Here is a 16,947-nt window from a genome sequence, read left to right as displayed (position 1 = left end):
CCAGTCTTGTTGTTAATGGTGAACATGTTGGAGGAGGGGCTCTGGGGATTCTGGGAGAGGATCTTGTATCGAAGCATCCCATTGGCAGTTTTTGGATCATCCTTGTCGACTGCTGTCACTGTCATCACAAAGGATCCTGCAAGAAAACACACAGCATGAATATGTCAGTGAAGAAGGATTAAATTCACAAGTTTTAAGTGTGTGTGTGTATGGGTGTCGTGCGGTTGTGGTGTGTGTGTGTGGTGTGTGTGTGTGTGCTGGTACCAGGCTTGGATCCCTCTGGCACAGAGCCGTTAAAGATGGTGTGCGTAAACTCTGGTCTGTTGTCGTTCTGGTCGATGACGTTGATGACGATGTCGATGGGGTTCTCCACCTGATTCCCATTCAGGTCCACAGCGTGGGCTCGTAACTGTACACACACAAACACACACACTCCATTAGGTTAAATGGTATATAACATATATACAACAATAACAACAATATAATAAATAAATAATTCTTCTAGTCTGATTTTTGAAAGCTCTTTCTAAATAATTAGGAAGTTCAGATTAATCTGACAACTTTGAGAATGTGATATGTTGAGATCTAGTGTCATTGTATTTGAATTGTCGACAGGAGACAGGAGAATTCAATTGTGAAGCCAGAAGATTCACACCTCTAGCAGATACGCTTCATTCTAAAATCGGGATGGGAATCGAGAACCGGATCCAGTTGAGAAATTGTCTGATCCCAAGGAATTGTATGGCTCCGAGCTCATCAATCCCTTTATCAGTGCGGGGATATTTTTCTTTAATTGCGTATTGCAAAACAATGTCAAACTCATGCATCTATGCTGCTGGAGACTAGTAGGTGTAGCAGATTTTTTTTGGGATAGGAAAACCTAAAGGAAACCGAATGCTGTACAAATATTCTTTTATTCCTTGATGCTACAGTTAGCTCTCAGGCTACAGCCCGTTTTCTACTCAATTCTACACAATATTCAGATCCAATATAAAGAATCAATGAGGGAATAGATTAAGAATTGAACTGATTTTTAGAATCGACAATGGCACTGGTATCAATAAAATCTTATCAATTCCCATCCCTATTCTTAAGTGCTCCACATTCTTTGTCAAGTTATACTTGTTTGCAGCCAGGTGATCAGGATGTGTTTTGTAGTAGAGCCTGCAGGTTTGAGTATGGAAGCTCGATGGAAAATATTGTAATCATTAGCCTTTACAATCAGCTCATAGATGGAATATCAAAATCATGAAAACTACAGAAAAAGAGCAATCTTTACAATGCAATGAAAACATGTATAAGAACAAAGCATATCCAGCTTTTACAGAACTTCAGTGAACATAATGTAACTTTAACAGACTGTGATGTCCCTAATTTAAACAGCAGGCCTGTGCGATTTATGTATTTAGCATAAAATGGTTAAAAATGCTGAATATAACTATTGATTGGCCTTGGACCCTCAATAAGCCATTCCTTTACAGCGCATGAAGCATCTGTATGAGGCTCTCAAAGAGCCAAAGCCTCCCTCATGAATAAACATGCTGGCCAATCCCACCTCCCAGCTCTGACAACTACATCCAATCACATGAATATTCATCAGGCGGCTTAAATGCAAATCACCCTGCTGCGACTCCAGATTTCCACTCCCCTGTGTGAGCTGTGTGTGTGCATTCCTACAGATCAAAAGGTTAGACTCTGCTCTCAGAGGTGTATGTGACTGTATTAGATATAGTGAGCAAACACCAAGATTTTTTTTTTTTTTTTTAAAGAATTTCTTCTTCATCTCTGTGCATGAGAGAGAATATATCCAGCAGAGTGACAGCAAAGATGAAAATAAAAACACATACGCCTAGCATTAAACCACGCCCGTAGCTCATACTGTAGCTGCCAGTAGTTCCTCATAGGACATGAATTGGTCCGAACCACTGAGGGTATTTTTGATCTTTGGACAAAGCCAGAGTGGCAGACTGGTTTCCCCCAGTTTCCAGTCTTTATGCTAAACTTTCTCGAAGAGAATAAACTACAGTGTGGAAGTTGTTTTATGCTGTTGCTAATCTCTAAGGTGTTTTTTCTAACAAGAGTCCCTTGGTCACTCTGTGAAACTAAGCTGTAACCACACTTTTACTATTGCAGCTCACCTCATTTCATTTTTAGACCCAATTGTAGGACCAAATTTTATCCTATGATCTTCAAATATGATTTCTTTGTATGTATGTGCTTGGCACAATTTGGAATTTTAGCACACACAACATAGTGTTTTGGGTTTAAGATGCAATAAAAGTGAGATGTGCAAGTAATAAGAACTGAAAAGACCACCACAATCCAAAATGTACAGTGACCTGGACTGACGTGTGGAGAGTCTTACATGGAAGTTGGAGATGTGCTCTCTGTCCAGAGGCTTGGTGACGGACAGCTGGCCTGAGATTGGGTTGATTATGAAGATGCCGGTCGGAGGCTGGTCGGCCCCAGGGCCCGTCACACTGTAACGAAGCATCCGGTTCTTATCCCGGTCTGAGCGGATCTGAAGCACAGGCAGACAGGGGAAGAGAAGGAAAGGGAATGGCGGAAACTTATTTACAGTTAATTTACTATACACAGGAAAAGATGGAGCTGGAACAATGTAGTAAATAATAGTGTAAATGGATAAAAGCATATCCTGTGTAAAAGTGCCTGCACAAAATAAACATTTTTTCACTTGTTTGTGGCATCTGCTGCTGTCAGTTTATTTTGGGAGATATTTCTCCCCAGTAAGCCTGTTAAAAAAGGTAAAAATATAATAATATTCAAGTGAAGCTAAACTTTAGCAGTTTGACCTGGATGTGTCTCGTACGTCAGTATGACTTTAGGCTTGCACAGGCAACACTCAGCAAACGCTTGAGGCTGCTGCTACATAACTACAGAAAATCTGATTTGAGCTGAAGTCAAATAAACTGTGATGCCTGGTGCTCCATTAATATCCTGCGTGCTGTCCATATGATTAAAACAAAGGAGAGAAAGGCAGCACAGCAAAGACAGTTCTCGACATGTACACAACCATGTTTACATAACACAAAAAAGGCAGGATGAATTATGGAGATATGGAGCTGCAAATTCAAATCAAATACCTTTTTTAACTAAAACAATAATTTCAGTTTTAATTGTGTAATTGAGTGTTCTTTGCAGGTTGAGTGGGGCTGGGTGGGAAAGAAAGGAAGTACCATTCATAATATTCCTGTACTAATGCTAACAGAAGCACTAAACATTCACAAATGATCTACAGAACACATTAGTAGATCAAGTGCTGATAATAACAGGTATTCAGGAGGACAGGATGTGAGTGACACATTGCTTTCAAGGCTGCACATCCTAGTTAGCACAACCACTAGTCTTTTCCTGAAGCTAAAATTGGCATGTCATGCTACAGGAACAAAGGCTCCCAAAAGTACAATAATAAGTAATATGTTAGAGCCACTACAGGTGGGACGTGGATGACAAGGTGAAAAGAGTAGAACAAAGTTGAATTAATATGATTTATGCAGGGGAAACACAAGTTTGCTTTGGTTTTGGTTCCTCTATCATTATTAATGATTGCTAAAAATTGCAGGTTGGTGGGATGTGACCTTTTCTGACTTCCGAAGGGGTGCATGACAGAAAAAGTTTGAGAACCACTTTAGTTAACCAATAGCTCGTTTCTTCAGAACAAAACAAGCTTACACTGAAATTAAGGGAATACATTTAAATTGAGCGTTAGGCTTAGCAGCTAGGCCTAGCTGATGATACCTGAGCCAGCTGCATTTGCTGATTAAACACCGTGAGATGCAGTTAAAAGCTCCAAAAACTAGTTGACAAAACATTTTAGCTGAGCTGATTATTTTATTACATATACTGCTCACCGACGTCAAGAACAAAATTTAATCATCAAGCATCATGTAGTTAATTTGTGTGTAATGTAGCAGTCACAGCTACATAGCAAGCTGGATGCATGATAAAACGCAGAAAGCAAAGGGTTCAGTGGCTCTGACAGAGCTTATTAGTTGAAAAGAAAGAGAAGTGGGTGTAGGCTTGTCTGGGTCAATACTTGCTTGGGTTACATCCTACTAAAGTAGACAACATATTTCTACATCGCTTGCATAAGAACTTTATGTCTAGAGAGGTAAACATTAAATGTGGCGTCCCTCAGGGCTCAGTTCTTGGTCTGCTGCTGTTCAGTTTGTTTATTAATTATGTTGCATAATTGTGCAGTTAAACATTCCTGTCCCTGCCTTAAAGACATAAATAATTGGTTTTACCGCAACTGAACACTGATAAAACAGAAACTCCTGATGTTCAAGGTGCCTGTAAGGACAGTCGGAAACCTAGATGTCATTGCTAAAGGTGATCTGACTTTCCAGGCCATGTCAGCAAATTAAAACTGCTTTTAATGTTTAAAAAGAAGGGGCTTTTTGTCACAGCTGGATGCAAACGAGTTAATTTTTTTATCTCCAGTTGTATATTGCAATGGCCTTCTTCTGTTCTACCTACAAAGACTGTGCACTGACTACATTCAGAATGTCGCAGTTTTAAGAAAAAAGAAAAGATTTCATCAGTTACACCAGTTCTCAGAAGTCTGCAAGTCTCCAGTTAATTCTAGAATTCATGCTTAAATTTGATTTCTTGTCTGAAACACCCTGCATCGCCTGGCTGCACAGTGTATCTCTGACAGGCTCGTCAGACCTGAGGTCATCTGGTACAGGCCTTTTGGGTGTTGCAAGGGTTAAATGCAAAGTTGGTGAAGCTGCTTTTAGTTTTTTAGGCTCCCAGCTGCTAGATACTCTGTCAGATTGTATTAGGTCTGGCTCGCTGTTAACATTTGGAAGCAGACTAACATCATTCCCTTATTTCCTGTGCATTTGATTAGCTTTATTCTGCTGTGGTTGCCTTTTTAAATTGCATTTGATCATTTTAATTACACTTGTAATTAATTAGTCTGTATATGTATGTGCCTTTAATGTTCTTTGCTTTTTTTGTGAAGTACACTGTATTTCCTTTGGAATGAATGTGCTATATCACTGTTGTTTTGCTCATTTCCTTATGTCCTCACAGCTTCTGTAAGACAGGCCTTTGTGTGTGTGTGTACGTGTGTTTGTCTTACTCTGACTAGGTCCTCAGGGAACTGTCCTCGTGAGTTTTCAGGGACGTTGATAGGCGGAATGACCCAGTCCCTCTTCACCCGCCTCAGAGTGCCATCCCCCCTGACAACCACGCTGTGCCATGGAAACAAGATCTCTGGTACCCGCTGAGTCAGTGTTGCATCACTGGGCTTTACCTGCAGAGACAGTAAACAAGCATCGTGTATTGGGCTACACACACACACACACACACACACACAACACACACACACACACACACACACACCACACACACACACACACACACACAACACACACACACACACACACACACACACACACCCCGTGGCTGTTGCAGAGACAGCCTGCTGGGAAGGCTTGGTGACTCAGGGTATTTCTGACCTCATTCTAGAGGCTTGGATTAATGCTCTCATTATAGTCCGTCTGATAAATGACCACCACCTGTCACTGTATCTGTGTGTGTGTGTGTGTGTGGCCTATGCGACCACAGATCTGTGTGAGTGGTCAGTGAGCAGCCACACTGCAGGCTTCACAGAAGATAATAAGGAAAAGGAAGAGCTTCTCATTTATTCTGCCCTCCCACAATTCACCTGCTTCTCATTGGGGGTTTAGCCCATGACCTTGCAGGTAGGGATTAGTATTTTCAGCAGGATATATAGGTCTTGGATTCCATTATATTGCATTTATTTACAATAAATCTCACATTGTCCATCACTGAAAGACTTTATAAAATACATTGTAAAAATACACACAAAAGGAGGATAAACAAGAGATCTGAGTCATTACATGAGAGCAAAGTCAAAGAGTAAACAGAATTCAAAGACTTTTTTGTGATTAAAATATTCTTATTGTGGTCTTATTTTAATGACTTTTCCTAATAGGAATATGTGTTATCTAGGCGTTATCTAAGTGAATGTAGTGCATCTGTATCAGTAGGGATGAGCGAGTATGGGGGACATTCTGGATGTCTTTTAATATAAAACAACTGTGTGGGAAGTTACAACTGCTGAGCTTAACAGCAGATGAAAAAATGGCAAAGTAGATGACAATTACTTACTGAAAGAAACCAAGGATGAGGTAAGGATGATGTGACGCTTATTTTATAATTAATAAAATAATAATAAATAAATAAATTATATACATTATACTTAATCAACATGTAAACATGGTCCTCCATAAACTTCAAAATTAAAACAGAAGCAGATCAGACAAAGGGAGGTTTCTAACTAGGAGTGTATGAAAATACAGAAAATATCGTGTTGCAGTATTTAGTTTTGAGATATTGCATGAATTCTGAAAAATACATACAGACAGACAGACAGACAGACAGACAGACAGACCTACACACACACACATACATACAGTAGTGTGTGACTTTATACTAGAATAGTTTTCTTAAAATTAGATTTAAAAAAATTGCAATATATCACCCGGCTTACAGTTTCGCAATATATTGAATCGTAGCTGTAATTATATCGTGACACGCCTCATTTAAACAAAAGCCTGTTTCTCTCTGCAGTTGAGCTTTATGCAGTAGGAAATGAAAGCTCTCAGAACAATTTAGGGGAATATTAGTTCAATCAAACATACATTTTGCATATCAAAAAATTAGCTGGCCAGGATAAAGGACTGTGACTCATATACTTCATATAACTACGGTGTTGTTGTAAGGTCACCCAGTCTGATCTGTCAACCAAAGACTGATTTTACTGACATTTGGAGCTTGGTGGGCTGTAAATGTGATGCCTGTTTGTCTCACTCTCAGTTTCATTTGATAACATCCCTGGTCCTGCCTCTGCTCTGAAGGGCACAGTGCTGACACTGCTCCCCTGGCAAATGACTGGCTGTTAACTGCCATGGCTGCTCCTCACCAGTTCTCCTTATGAGGGATTGTTGACAGCTTCTTTCACACTCTGTGATTCTCCTCACCGACTGCAGCGAGCGGCGCCGATAGCAGCTAAAGCATATGGCAGCCGGCTAATTCTGGGCTGTGTTTAGAAGAACAGCCAATCAAGGCCAGTGTCTTGTCTAAATACATGCAGAGGGCCTTATTATCGCTGTTGTACATGAAACAGACTAACAGATGGCTGTTTGACTCGCTTTGTCTCTGCAATCAGCACTTGGCCAACCTCAGACGCCTGCTGGGCTGGAAAAGCTGATTTTATATCTGTACATAGTTCATCCAACATTACTGAAGGCTTGGGGGGAAATAACAGCCCATGATGACTGTTTAATGATTCCGCTTGTCAAAAATTGCAGTTCTCTCTCAGAAAGGCTTCACACATGCTGGCATCATCAGACTGAGATCCAGGTATGTGTTATTGCTGTCAGGTTCTGTATGCATTAATGAGCTCACTATTATTCAAATATATCTAATAGCTCAGTGACAGCAGATCTGTGTGCACTGTATATTCATTTTGAGTCAGTGAGGATTACATTCTTATAGTGGATGAATAACAGTGACTTTGGAATTGATAAAACATGAATATTATACCACTATTCTTAACCAGACCCTATAATCCAAGCTAACAAATGCATTAATGAGCAAATTAGGGCTGAAACCAAAAATGATTTTTTTTATTATTTATTAATCTATTATATTGTTTAATAATTTATTAGTAATTTCCCTTTTCATAATGTTACATCTTTAAATTGTGTTTAGTCTGACTAGCAGTTTAAAGTATTCAATAAAAATAATGTAAAGAAATACAAACTGTTAAAGTAATTGTACCCTAGGAGGTGCTTCTGCTGTTGCCAGGGTTTCCATTCGATAGTTAAATAACTAATTTGGAACATAATTTGTAATGTTGATGAAGGGGCACTTGAGTTCACTGGACTGTACTATAGGCTTACATTTTACAAAAAAAGGTTGGGTACCACTGGATTAAATGACCAATCACTTCCTTCAGGTTTTTTTTTTTTTTTAATTCATTTAAGATTGAAAGCAACCTGTTCCAGTGGGAATACCATTGCTTCTGCGTTACCTGTTGAGGTTGTGCGCTGTTGCCGTTTGGACGGACGTGGATGTGCACTCTGGTCTTCCAGACCTGTTTGGACTGCAGGTCTCGAGCATAGACCACCAGCAGGGCTTTTTCCTTTACCGCAAGGCTGAGGTGCCGCAGGGTGTAGACCACGCCATCCTCGCTCACCCTGAAGTCAGAAGAATCTCCGACCTCAAGCCACACCTTCCCTTCGCTGCAGTCCACGAAGCTCACTAAGGGAGATAGATTGAGACACACATCAGACGGAGTGGGAAAACCAATCAATCACCTGCATGATGTGCGGTGAGTGGTGTGTGCTGTATTGTGATCACATCCCTACTGAAACCACCAGTATGTTCATGTTTACATATTCTCATTGCCTGAGACTCCCAACCAGTCCGTTAGAACTGAAGTCTTTCGAATGAGACTTGAAATGTCTTTAAGAATTTTGCCTTGGACTTCTCTATACATTGAACATTAATATTTTCATTGGAACTAGGAAACCACACCCAAACGTGAAAAACAGCCCCAGCAGGCTAAGCAAGGTAGCCCAGACATCCCACAATTCTTCCTTCTGGGGGACCCTGAAGTGTTTACCAGGCCAGATGGGATATGTAATCTCTCCAGCATGTTCTGGGTGTGCTCCAGGGTCTCCTCCTAGTTGGACGTGCCTGGAACCCCTCCACAGGGAGTAGTCAACCAATTATGCACCATTCCTGCAATGGAAATGTCTTTTCAAGCCCCAACAATTTCCCAAAATACCAAATATGTCTGACTAATTTTTTGGGGAAAAAGTGCTATAAATGAATATTTCCATCTGAGCCTTAAAAAACACACATAACAAGCAGATGCAGAATATATAGGCTGTGAAGCTCTCAGAGTGCATTTTCTCTCTTTCAAAGCTGCTTAAGGGAAAATGTAAGGGATAAAAAGGCTTTTAAGAGGTTGAAGAAAAAAATGGATGCTCGAGTAGCAGAGTGAAGAAAAAAGTCATGTAAAACCTGACTTGCTTTTAGATGAGCATTAGGGGAAAGATCGATGGAGCTGGCCAAAGAGAGTTTAGCCTGCGTGTAAATTCCAAAGCTGAAGCGGGATTTGCAGAAGTAAAACCATAAACGGGCAGAAATGGGACAGGCTTTCAGCATGAACTGCAGGTTTTCTTTCCCCGCAATTTTCTCTTCTTTATTTGTTTGCCAAGTATAACCTACCTTCAGAGAGGAAATAGCTTTTGTGATGCCCAGGGGGCGGTACACAGCACTGTGACTGCATTTCGCCGGAAATCATCGCAAGTTTGTCCGCAGTGTGATTCGAGTAGACACAGCACACTCATGCAGAACAAAGCTGTCAACGGCAAATGTCAGCTCATCACAGTCGGCACATTACCAATAAGTCAGTGCATCCAGAATGGCTTCTTTCACCTCAGCTGGAGGAGAGAGAGAGGGATGAAGGCTGCAGATTTGGTTTCTGTTCAAGTACTTCTTTTGACAAGTCATGGAGTACCAAACCAGAAAAAGGGAGGATGGAACTGAGGATAAGATTTCCACAGTAATACGAAATGTTTTGATACATTCTTCATGCAGAAACTACAAAGGCAAGCTTACATTTTCTGAAAAGTCTTCAGAATGTCTGTCCAAAACAGCCTCAGATAAGTCTCCATTATGATTTCTGCATTACAGCTGTATATAGGGGTTGCAGCTATGCATCCATTTCATTATAGAACTGAGGAAATATTTGCTTCATAAATTACATTTATGCAATAATATTATGGGGTTCAACAGCCTCAGGTCAACCAGGAACCAGATCCAAAATGGAACCAGATATCATAATCCAACCCAACTCAGCACTAAGACCTAAGACAAAAACATGCAAATATCCATACATTGTACAATTGTACAATACTCTCCAGCACATAGTTTTGTCTTTAATGCTTTTTCACATTCAGGATGCTAATTTATTCACTTCTCCTCAGCTGATAGAAACACACCTTATTCACAGTTTATTTTTAGTGGTGTTATAAAAGTTTATTTGAAATGTGCTTGATGGCTGGATGGAAATAGCACTTGCAAGACAGGAAGAGAGACAGACAGAGAAAGGGAAACTGAGAGCGAGTGACTGTGGGAAAGCGATAAGAGCTGCTGTGATTCCCTAAATGTGTACGTGTGAATGCATGTGTTTCTGCTCATGACTTTTCCTGCCCAGAAATGTGCAGATTGGGAAGTTAAGTGACTGCACTCTTGAATTTCTGTATTTTTTTGTATGTTCAGTGTTTCAACAAATTTCAGTTCCATTACCAAAATTGTATTTGGGGCTTATAATCACATGATTTGTACTCCTAATCAACAAACCTGATGAAATTAATGCCAAGAAGTTTGCTCAGATGAGCAGAGTACTCCGGTGTGCAGCAAGCCCCGTCTTCATTTCTGAATCTTTCACACTTGACAGAATTACTGTTATGCAGGCAAATTCTGACTTCCTGTCTGATCGAGATGTTAACATTTTGATCCGACAAGAAAAGAAAGAATAAATCAACACAATCTGAAAGTTTCAAAATATTCTTGTTTTTTAGTTTTGAATTTTAGTTTTATTTTAAGTTTCAACAGGAAACCACATTTTCTTGTCTTGTTTCTATAAAATCAATTCTTTCTTTTCTGCATTTAGATTTGAATTCCAACATGAACAAGGCTCATTCTGTGGCGTGTTTAGTTCAGTTTTATCCCTGCAGTGGCCCTCCGCAGCAATATGATGCTGTTTGTATCCCTCTAGTGTCATTCTGGATGTGTTCGCCATTGAAGTCAGGTGACGTAGTATAAAGAGCGAGAAAGCCCATACGGATGTGGCGGAGTGGATGGATAGATCAAACAAACAAGACTACAACCAAGGAGACCACTGTTCATGCCATGTGTGAAACCAAAAGTAAACTATTTCTTTTAAAGCTCTAATATAACATTTCCACAGTAAATATCTAGTAATGTAGTTGAGTTGAGTTCTTACATTATCCCAAATGTGTTCGCCAACAACGTTCAAAGCACTCAACAAGAAATGTTTCATTTTATTCAGGTATCGCTGAGTTTGCACCTGGTCGGCCTGTCAATGGCGTCATATCCCCTTTGTGCCTTTGCGTCAAGCAATTGTGGTTGTCCTGCCCAGAAGCTGTCATAACATTGAGCTTTTTATCCAGTTTGAAGCCACATTTTTACCATCAACCAGGTTTAGATCTTGGTGCTTTTTAACTCCTAGATTTGGAACCCGGATAGAAGGATTTTATTCCATCGACGTCTGGATCTTAGTTTATCAGAGAAAAAAGCTGAGCTGAAACGTTAAGCAGCAGCAGCAGCTCGGCTCGCCAGCCCCTCACGGGACGTCCTTTGTCTGTCCAACAGTGTGGGAGAGCCAATGATTTTTAAGGGTGGAACTGCTTTCATTCAGTGTAGTTTAGCGGGTTTTAATCCAGTGGGTCTGTTTTGTTTGGAGAGGGAGAGACCTTTGTGGATAACTTAGGCTCCCCGGTAGAAACCTCCTTGAACCAAATGAACACTAAAGAAATCCTAACCGGGAGAAGCTGACTGCAGTGACTGTAATGGTGGTGAAGACAACAACTCCCATAATCCCACACTACTTCACCACCTCATCAAACTTACATAACACACTTAAGTTATGTCAGGTTACGTTTCATTCATGTGTTATGTTGAATAAAACGTTATGTTTTGTAACTTACAATCTTTTCCTGAGTATTTTTTGTGTATAAACCTAAACAAACTGTGACTGTTTTACAATGTTAACCACGCCAGCTTTATTTTGAAAGTGTGAGGTGATGTCATATTGTGAAGTGGAGGGCAACTGACCAAGAGGAAGTATTTGCCAAATAGGCAATATTTAACTTTTTACTTTACATTTAACCACCATTCAGCCAAATAAATTAGTTTCCTTTGTCGCAGCCAGTGCACAAGATACAACACACTTTAGATCATAGTCTGAGCCCTAAGCTCTCTATGGGTTAATGTATAAGACAGAAAAATAAACTTGTATTTTAGATATTCACATCATGTCTGTTTTGTCTTGTGAAATATTAAAGAGTTTTCAGCCTCTGGGCCTCCTGTGATGATGAATCAAATCAAACAAGCTGAAAATGCAAAATCATTTTCTGGTTGAGCTGTTCACCATATGCATGCCTTGACAGTGTGGAAGTCACTTTGTTTTAGAAGTCACAAGCCAAAAAAAAGTTTGAGAACCACTGACATTGCAGCGCTCTGCAGTAAAAATCTATCAAACTCTATCTCATCCATCAGAACAAAGCACATCAGACTGAATTTGAAGGACAATTTTGTGTATCTATATGGTATCATCATCATTTAGAAGTGATGATTAGGAGGATCATTCTTTAATCCCATAGTTCATATAAAAAAAGTCACTATGGTTTTTATTTCTGTTGACAACTTGTGAATGTATACACTTTTTTGTATATTAGTCAAGTTCTGCATTTCCATTAAGTTGGGGAACCTGAAAGAAAATGGTCTAAATCAAAGCAGTAGTGGCCCGAGATATCCTGACTTTTAGTCCCCATGTATGACAATAAACAGAATATCTTTGGGTTGTGGAAAAAACAGACATCTGAGGACGTCACATTGGCCTTTGTGAAACACTGATTAACATTTTCCACCATTTTCTGAACCAAACAATGAATCGATTAATAGAGAAAATGATGGACAGATTAATTAATAATGACACTGTTAGTTGCAACCCTAATTTCGATACCAAAAAAACCCAAAAAACATTGGCATGATGAAGATGAACAGCATGACAGCTCCCCAAGTGAAGCCAAAAAATCGCCCCCTGGTGGCTGACTGCAGTATAGGTCATAAAGCCTGCTGCCTTTATGTTAATACATTTTTCCCAAAATTGGTTTCTGTCATTTTAGGTAGTTCTTATAACACCCTGCTTGGGATTTAATTGGCTGGGTGTATTGGTGGGACCGTAATACCACAGCTCCGACCCCGATTACTACTGCCAGACTGGCATCCTTTTTCAGCTTCATTTTTGTACATTGGCAGGAAGCGGAGATATGACATCCATCTGTTATATGTCGATGGTCTCAGGCTCATGATGGAGTGCCATAAAAAAGAAAAAAACGGCCCCCAGTGGGCAGCCCTCCCTCCAGCTTTAACATCTTCCACCCTCTCTGATGGGGTCTCCAGCTCGGCATAAAAGCTCATACATTATCCATGGACATGTTCAAAAACACTCATACTGCTACATGATGTTAGGACTGTCTGGTTTAACAACTCCCACCCCCACCCACAATGTATAGAGGGAACTGGGGCAGAACTAAGCATGGCGTTTAGATGTTGCTGGGCAGCAGTGGGTGGTTCCTAGTCAACCTCTCATTTCCAGACAGAACAACACAACAACAGGCACTGAGATAAGGGTCACATGAAGCTCAACAACATCAACAGAGGGAGCTTTGGCCTATAACAACATATCGTTAATGGTAAATATTTTATAAAGATTATCAATTATTAAGTTTATATTTTCAGACAAAGCAGAAGAAGGGCAGTGCAATCAAGTAAATGGAGTACTGTATGAAAGTACTGCTTCGGTAATGGTGGTGGAGTATTTCCCAATCCTGAATGTGCCACAATAGTGCAGCTTAATCAATGCACCACCGGGATCTGATCAATATCCTCGCTGGAAAAAAAAGGCTCATAACAGTATTTACACTCTGAAAAGCCCAGCGGACACACACACATATCCACGCTATTAGCCTTACATCATGATAAGAAAGACGGAGAAGAAAGTGTTTGCAGAAAAGATTAAAGATACAGGGATGGAGAACAGGACAGCACAATAGATAACAACCAATACGAGGGTTACAGATTTGTTTGGACTTGAGCTATCAATATTCTTAAATAATAACCTTTTCATGCCTCAAAAGGGATACAGAAGCACAGTGCTTTCCTTAGATTGTTAGTCATGTCAGAATAAAGGCCTCGAAAATCACATTTTTGCCACAGTGGACCACCAAAACTCTCCACTGACACCCAGGCTAATGAAACAGTTTGGATGGTTAGCAGCGCCTAAGGGCAGGGGAGGACCGATTCATTACTGACAGAAAATCCTTCCACAGCACACTGGAATGATTTCACTGGTCTGACATTTAACAGCACCAGAAAAATTCTGACAAAGTCAAGTCACTCAAGTTATAAGCAAAACATTGATTTAGTATAAACTGAAGGTTATTTGTGCTTGATCTGTATCACTGTAAACAACCAGGGGAACAATGATTCATGTATTTAGAAGTTTGTGTTCTTCTAGAAACTGTCAAATGGCTCACAAGAGTTTTCCTGCTCTCTACATGCGCTAACGAGATACGAAGAAGATGCTAAATGCTAACAAGTTGAGTTTACTTGTTGTCGTCAACAGCAACGGTGGTCATAAACCAAAGTATGGGAAACATTAAGATGCTGACCTGATGATGGCGCTATATAAAAAGTCGGATTCACCAAATTACAATTCATCTTGAGGTGAGCATAAATGTTGAGATATTTAAGTAAGGACCAATATGGTGGTCCAACTTACCAACCAAGGATTGATTGCTAGCCTTAAATTAATGTTTTCAGAAGGTTTTTAATCATGCTGCATACATAATGGAGCTGGCTGCTTATATTAACTAACGTTAATGATTAAAAACATCAACTGAGGCCATGAGAGGAAAGCAAACTGTTTGTTGATCTTGTGTCTGCAGGACACTGTGAGGGTCAACTTGATGCTATTAGAGTGGGATGGACGTAGACTTTGACCTGAGGGGATTTATCTGTCTAATCTGACAGATTTAGGAAGAGCGCTGTGACTGCTGATCAAGAAAACAGATGAATCACTAAACCTGCTGTGGCTCACCTTGTGAGCTTCATAGAATTATCAGCATATGAGCCTGTATTTTAAACTCAGTATTAAAGCATGAAAGGTAAAACAGACAGGCGGCTAACAGTGAACCCCACAATCCTGTGACACGCTGTGGAGGCCCAGCTGCAGCAGCTCTGTGATAGGCTTAACACACACGCAGATAAAAGGACACACACATTTACATAAATGAAGACACCCAAATGAAGGCACATGTGAACCTGCGCACACACACACACACACACACACACAAACACACACACACACACTTAAGCAAAGATTAAAAGACAACAAAGAGAACTAAACAGGATTAAAGCCTCACTAGTGAATCTTTCTAAACAATTTTCTGTCAGCTAAATACTCACAAACACTGCTGAACTTTGAGGCTGCCGGCATTCTTAATGTGTGTGTATGTGTGTCGCAGGGACATCTGGGTGTTGCTAGATAAACTCTGTCTAGGAGCAAAGCCAGGGGCCAACTTCCGTCTTCTCTCTGTCAACCCAACCCATGCAGACAGAGAATACAGAGAGAATAATATTTCATGAATTTAAATTAAATTAAGAGGCTCCCGCCAGGTCTTGCCCTGTCATTTAGAACGACGACTTATCTAAGACATAAGAAACTGACATTTTGTACACATTGTGCTAGTTTTCTCAGCAGTAGGAATGGGCAGTGCTTTTGGAAGTGATTCAAATGGCCAATGTGTGCAGCATGGTTCGCTGTGAGGAACAAAATTCTAATTTGAACAGGTTTGTGCCCTCATCCTGGTCATTATACTTATGCATTTCGGCTGTGGGTTATTATTTTATGTCAGCCCGTATTGTTTTTTCCTCAGCGTATCTACTGCTTTGTTCACATTATACGAAATGGATGTTAGTGATGGAAAACATTTCCTTTTTTGTGTCACCACACAAGTCAAGATATTGGTGGTTGTATGCATGTATGCAGAATAAGCCACATGAGGGTTGAATATACTGTATGTTGACTAGACGTGTAAGAAAACATATCTAAATATATAAGTATCGCAATATTTTGTTTTGTGATATTCTGGTTCTTAAAACCCCCAACCACTAGATAGCAGTGTCATAAACTGAGGGCAATGATGTTGGATACCGGGACTGTGATTAATACAAATGCAGATCCCACTGTTCTGGTTTCATATAATATTTATGCATATGGTGCTTTGTTCTTTATACTATAACAGTTTTCCTAAAATTAGATTTAAAAGAAAGACATTGCAATATATCGGTTTGCTTATAGTTTCGCAATATATTGAATCGTTGTATCGACAGATTTTTATATGAAAAGTCAGAGGAAACAACTACAATTCATCCTGAGGTGAGCATGAACGTTGAGATATTTAAGTGAGGACCAATATGGTGGACCAACCAACCAGCCATGCTACATCACGGTCCATGCTGCAAAGCAACCATTGATTGCTAGACTTAAATTGATGTTTTCAGAAGGCTCTTCAGCATAAAATCCAGTTGCAGTTAATCATGCTGCATAAATAATGGAGCTGGCTGCTTATATTAACTAAACTTTTTGATTAAAAACATCAACTGAGGCCATGAGAGGAAAGCAAACAGTGTGTTGATCTATTACGTTTGGGTTTATTCACCTTGAACGATAGACTGGCTGGCGTGAGGCCTCAATTTGACTGAAGGCTTTTACACAGCAGGGGCCATTTTTTTTACTCTTGTCATGAGTACTTTGTGAATATTACAGTGAAAAAGCAGTATCATTTTCTTTTGCTCCGTGAACAAAGACATCAACCAATGACATCACATTTTATGTTATTATTTGCGGTCAAACCGATGGGGACTGATATCAATACAGTCTGAGCCTAGAATGGCACAAAGACTGGAAGCAAGGCACAACTGCTAACGCTAGCTGGTCCTTGAAGCAAGAAACATTTCTACGTATACATACTTACAGAAGTTGGAACAAGAAAAGAAATAGGG

The 16,947-nt window shown here is 40.0% G+C and overlaps 1 protein-coding gene across 1 annotated transcript in view; it reads right to left on the bottom strand.

Moving 5' to 3' along the window:
* LOC118322307 (cadherin-2-like) overlaps positions 1 to 16,947 on the bottom strand; it is a gene marked incomplete in the record, with an annotated part of 82,098 nt that overhangs the window by 34,866 nt on the left and 30,285 nt on the right. The window contains 5 exon segments of the mRNA XM_035653955.1: positions 1 to 136; positions 265 to 409; positions 2,366 to 2,521; positions 5,111 to 5,284; positions 8,093 to 8,322. Coding sequence (XP_035509848.1) covers positions 1 to 136; positions 265 to 409; positions 2,366 to 2,521; positions 5,111 to 5,284; positions 8,093 to 8,322 — 841 coding nt within the window.

Source organism: Morone saxatilis, unplaced genomic scaffold, assembly GCF_004916995.1.
Source record: "Morone saxatilis isolate NCDOM2014 unplaced genomic scaffold, NCSU_SB_2.0 Contig12, whole genome shotgun sequence".
Lineage (NCBI taxonomy): Eukaryota > Metazoa > Chordata > Actinopteri > Moronidae > Morone > Morone saxatilis.
The sequence above is the reverse complement of the archived record's forward strand: the minus strand, read 5'-3'. Positions and strand labels throughout refer to the sequence as shown.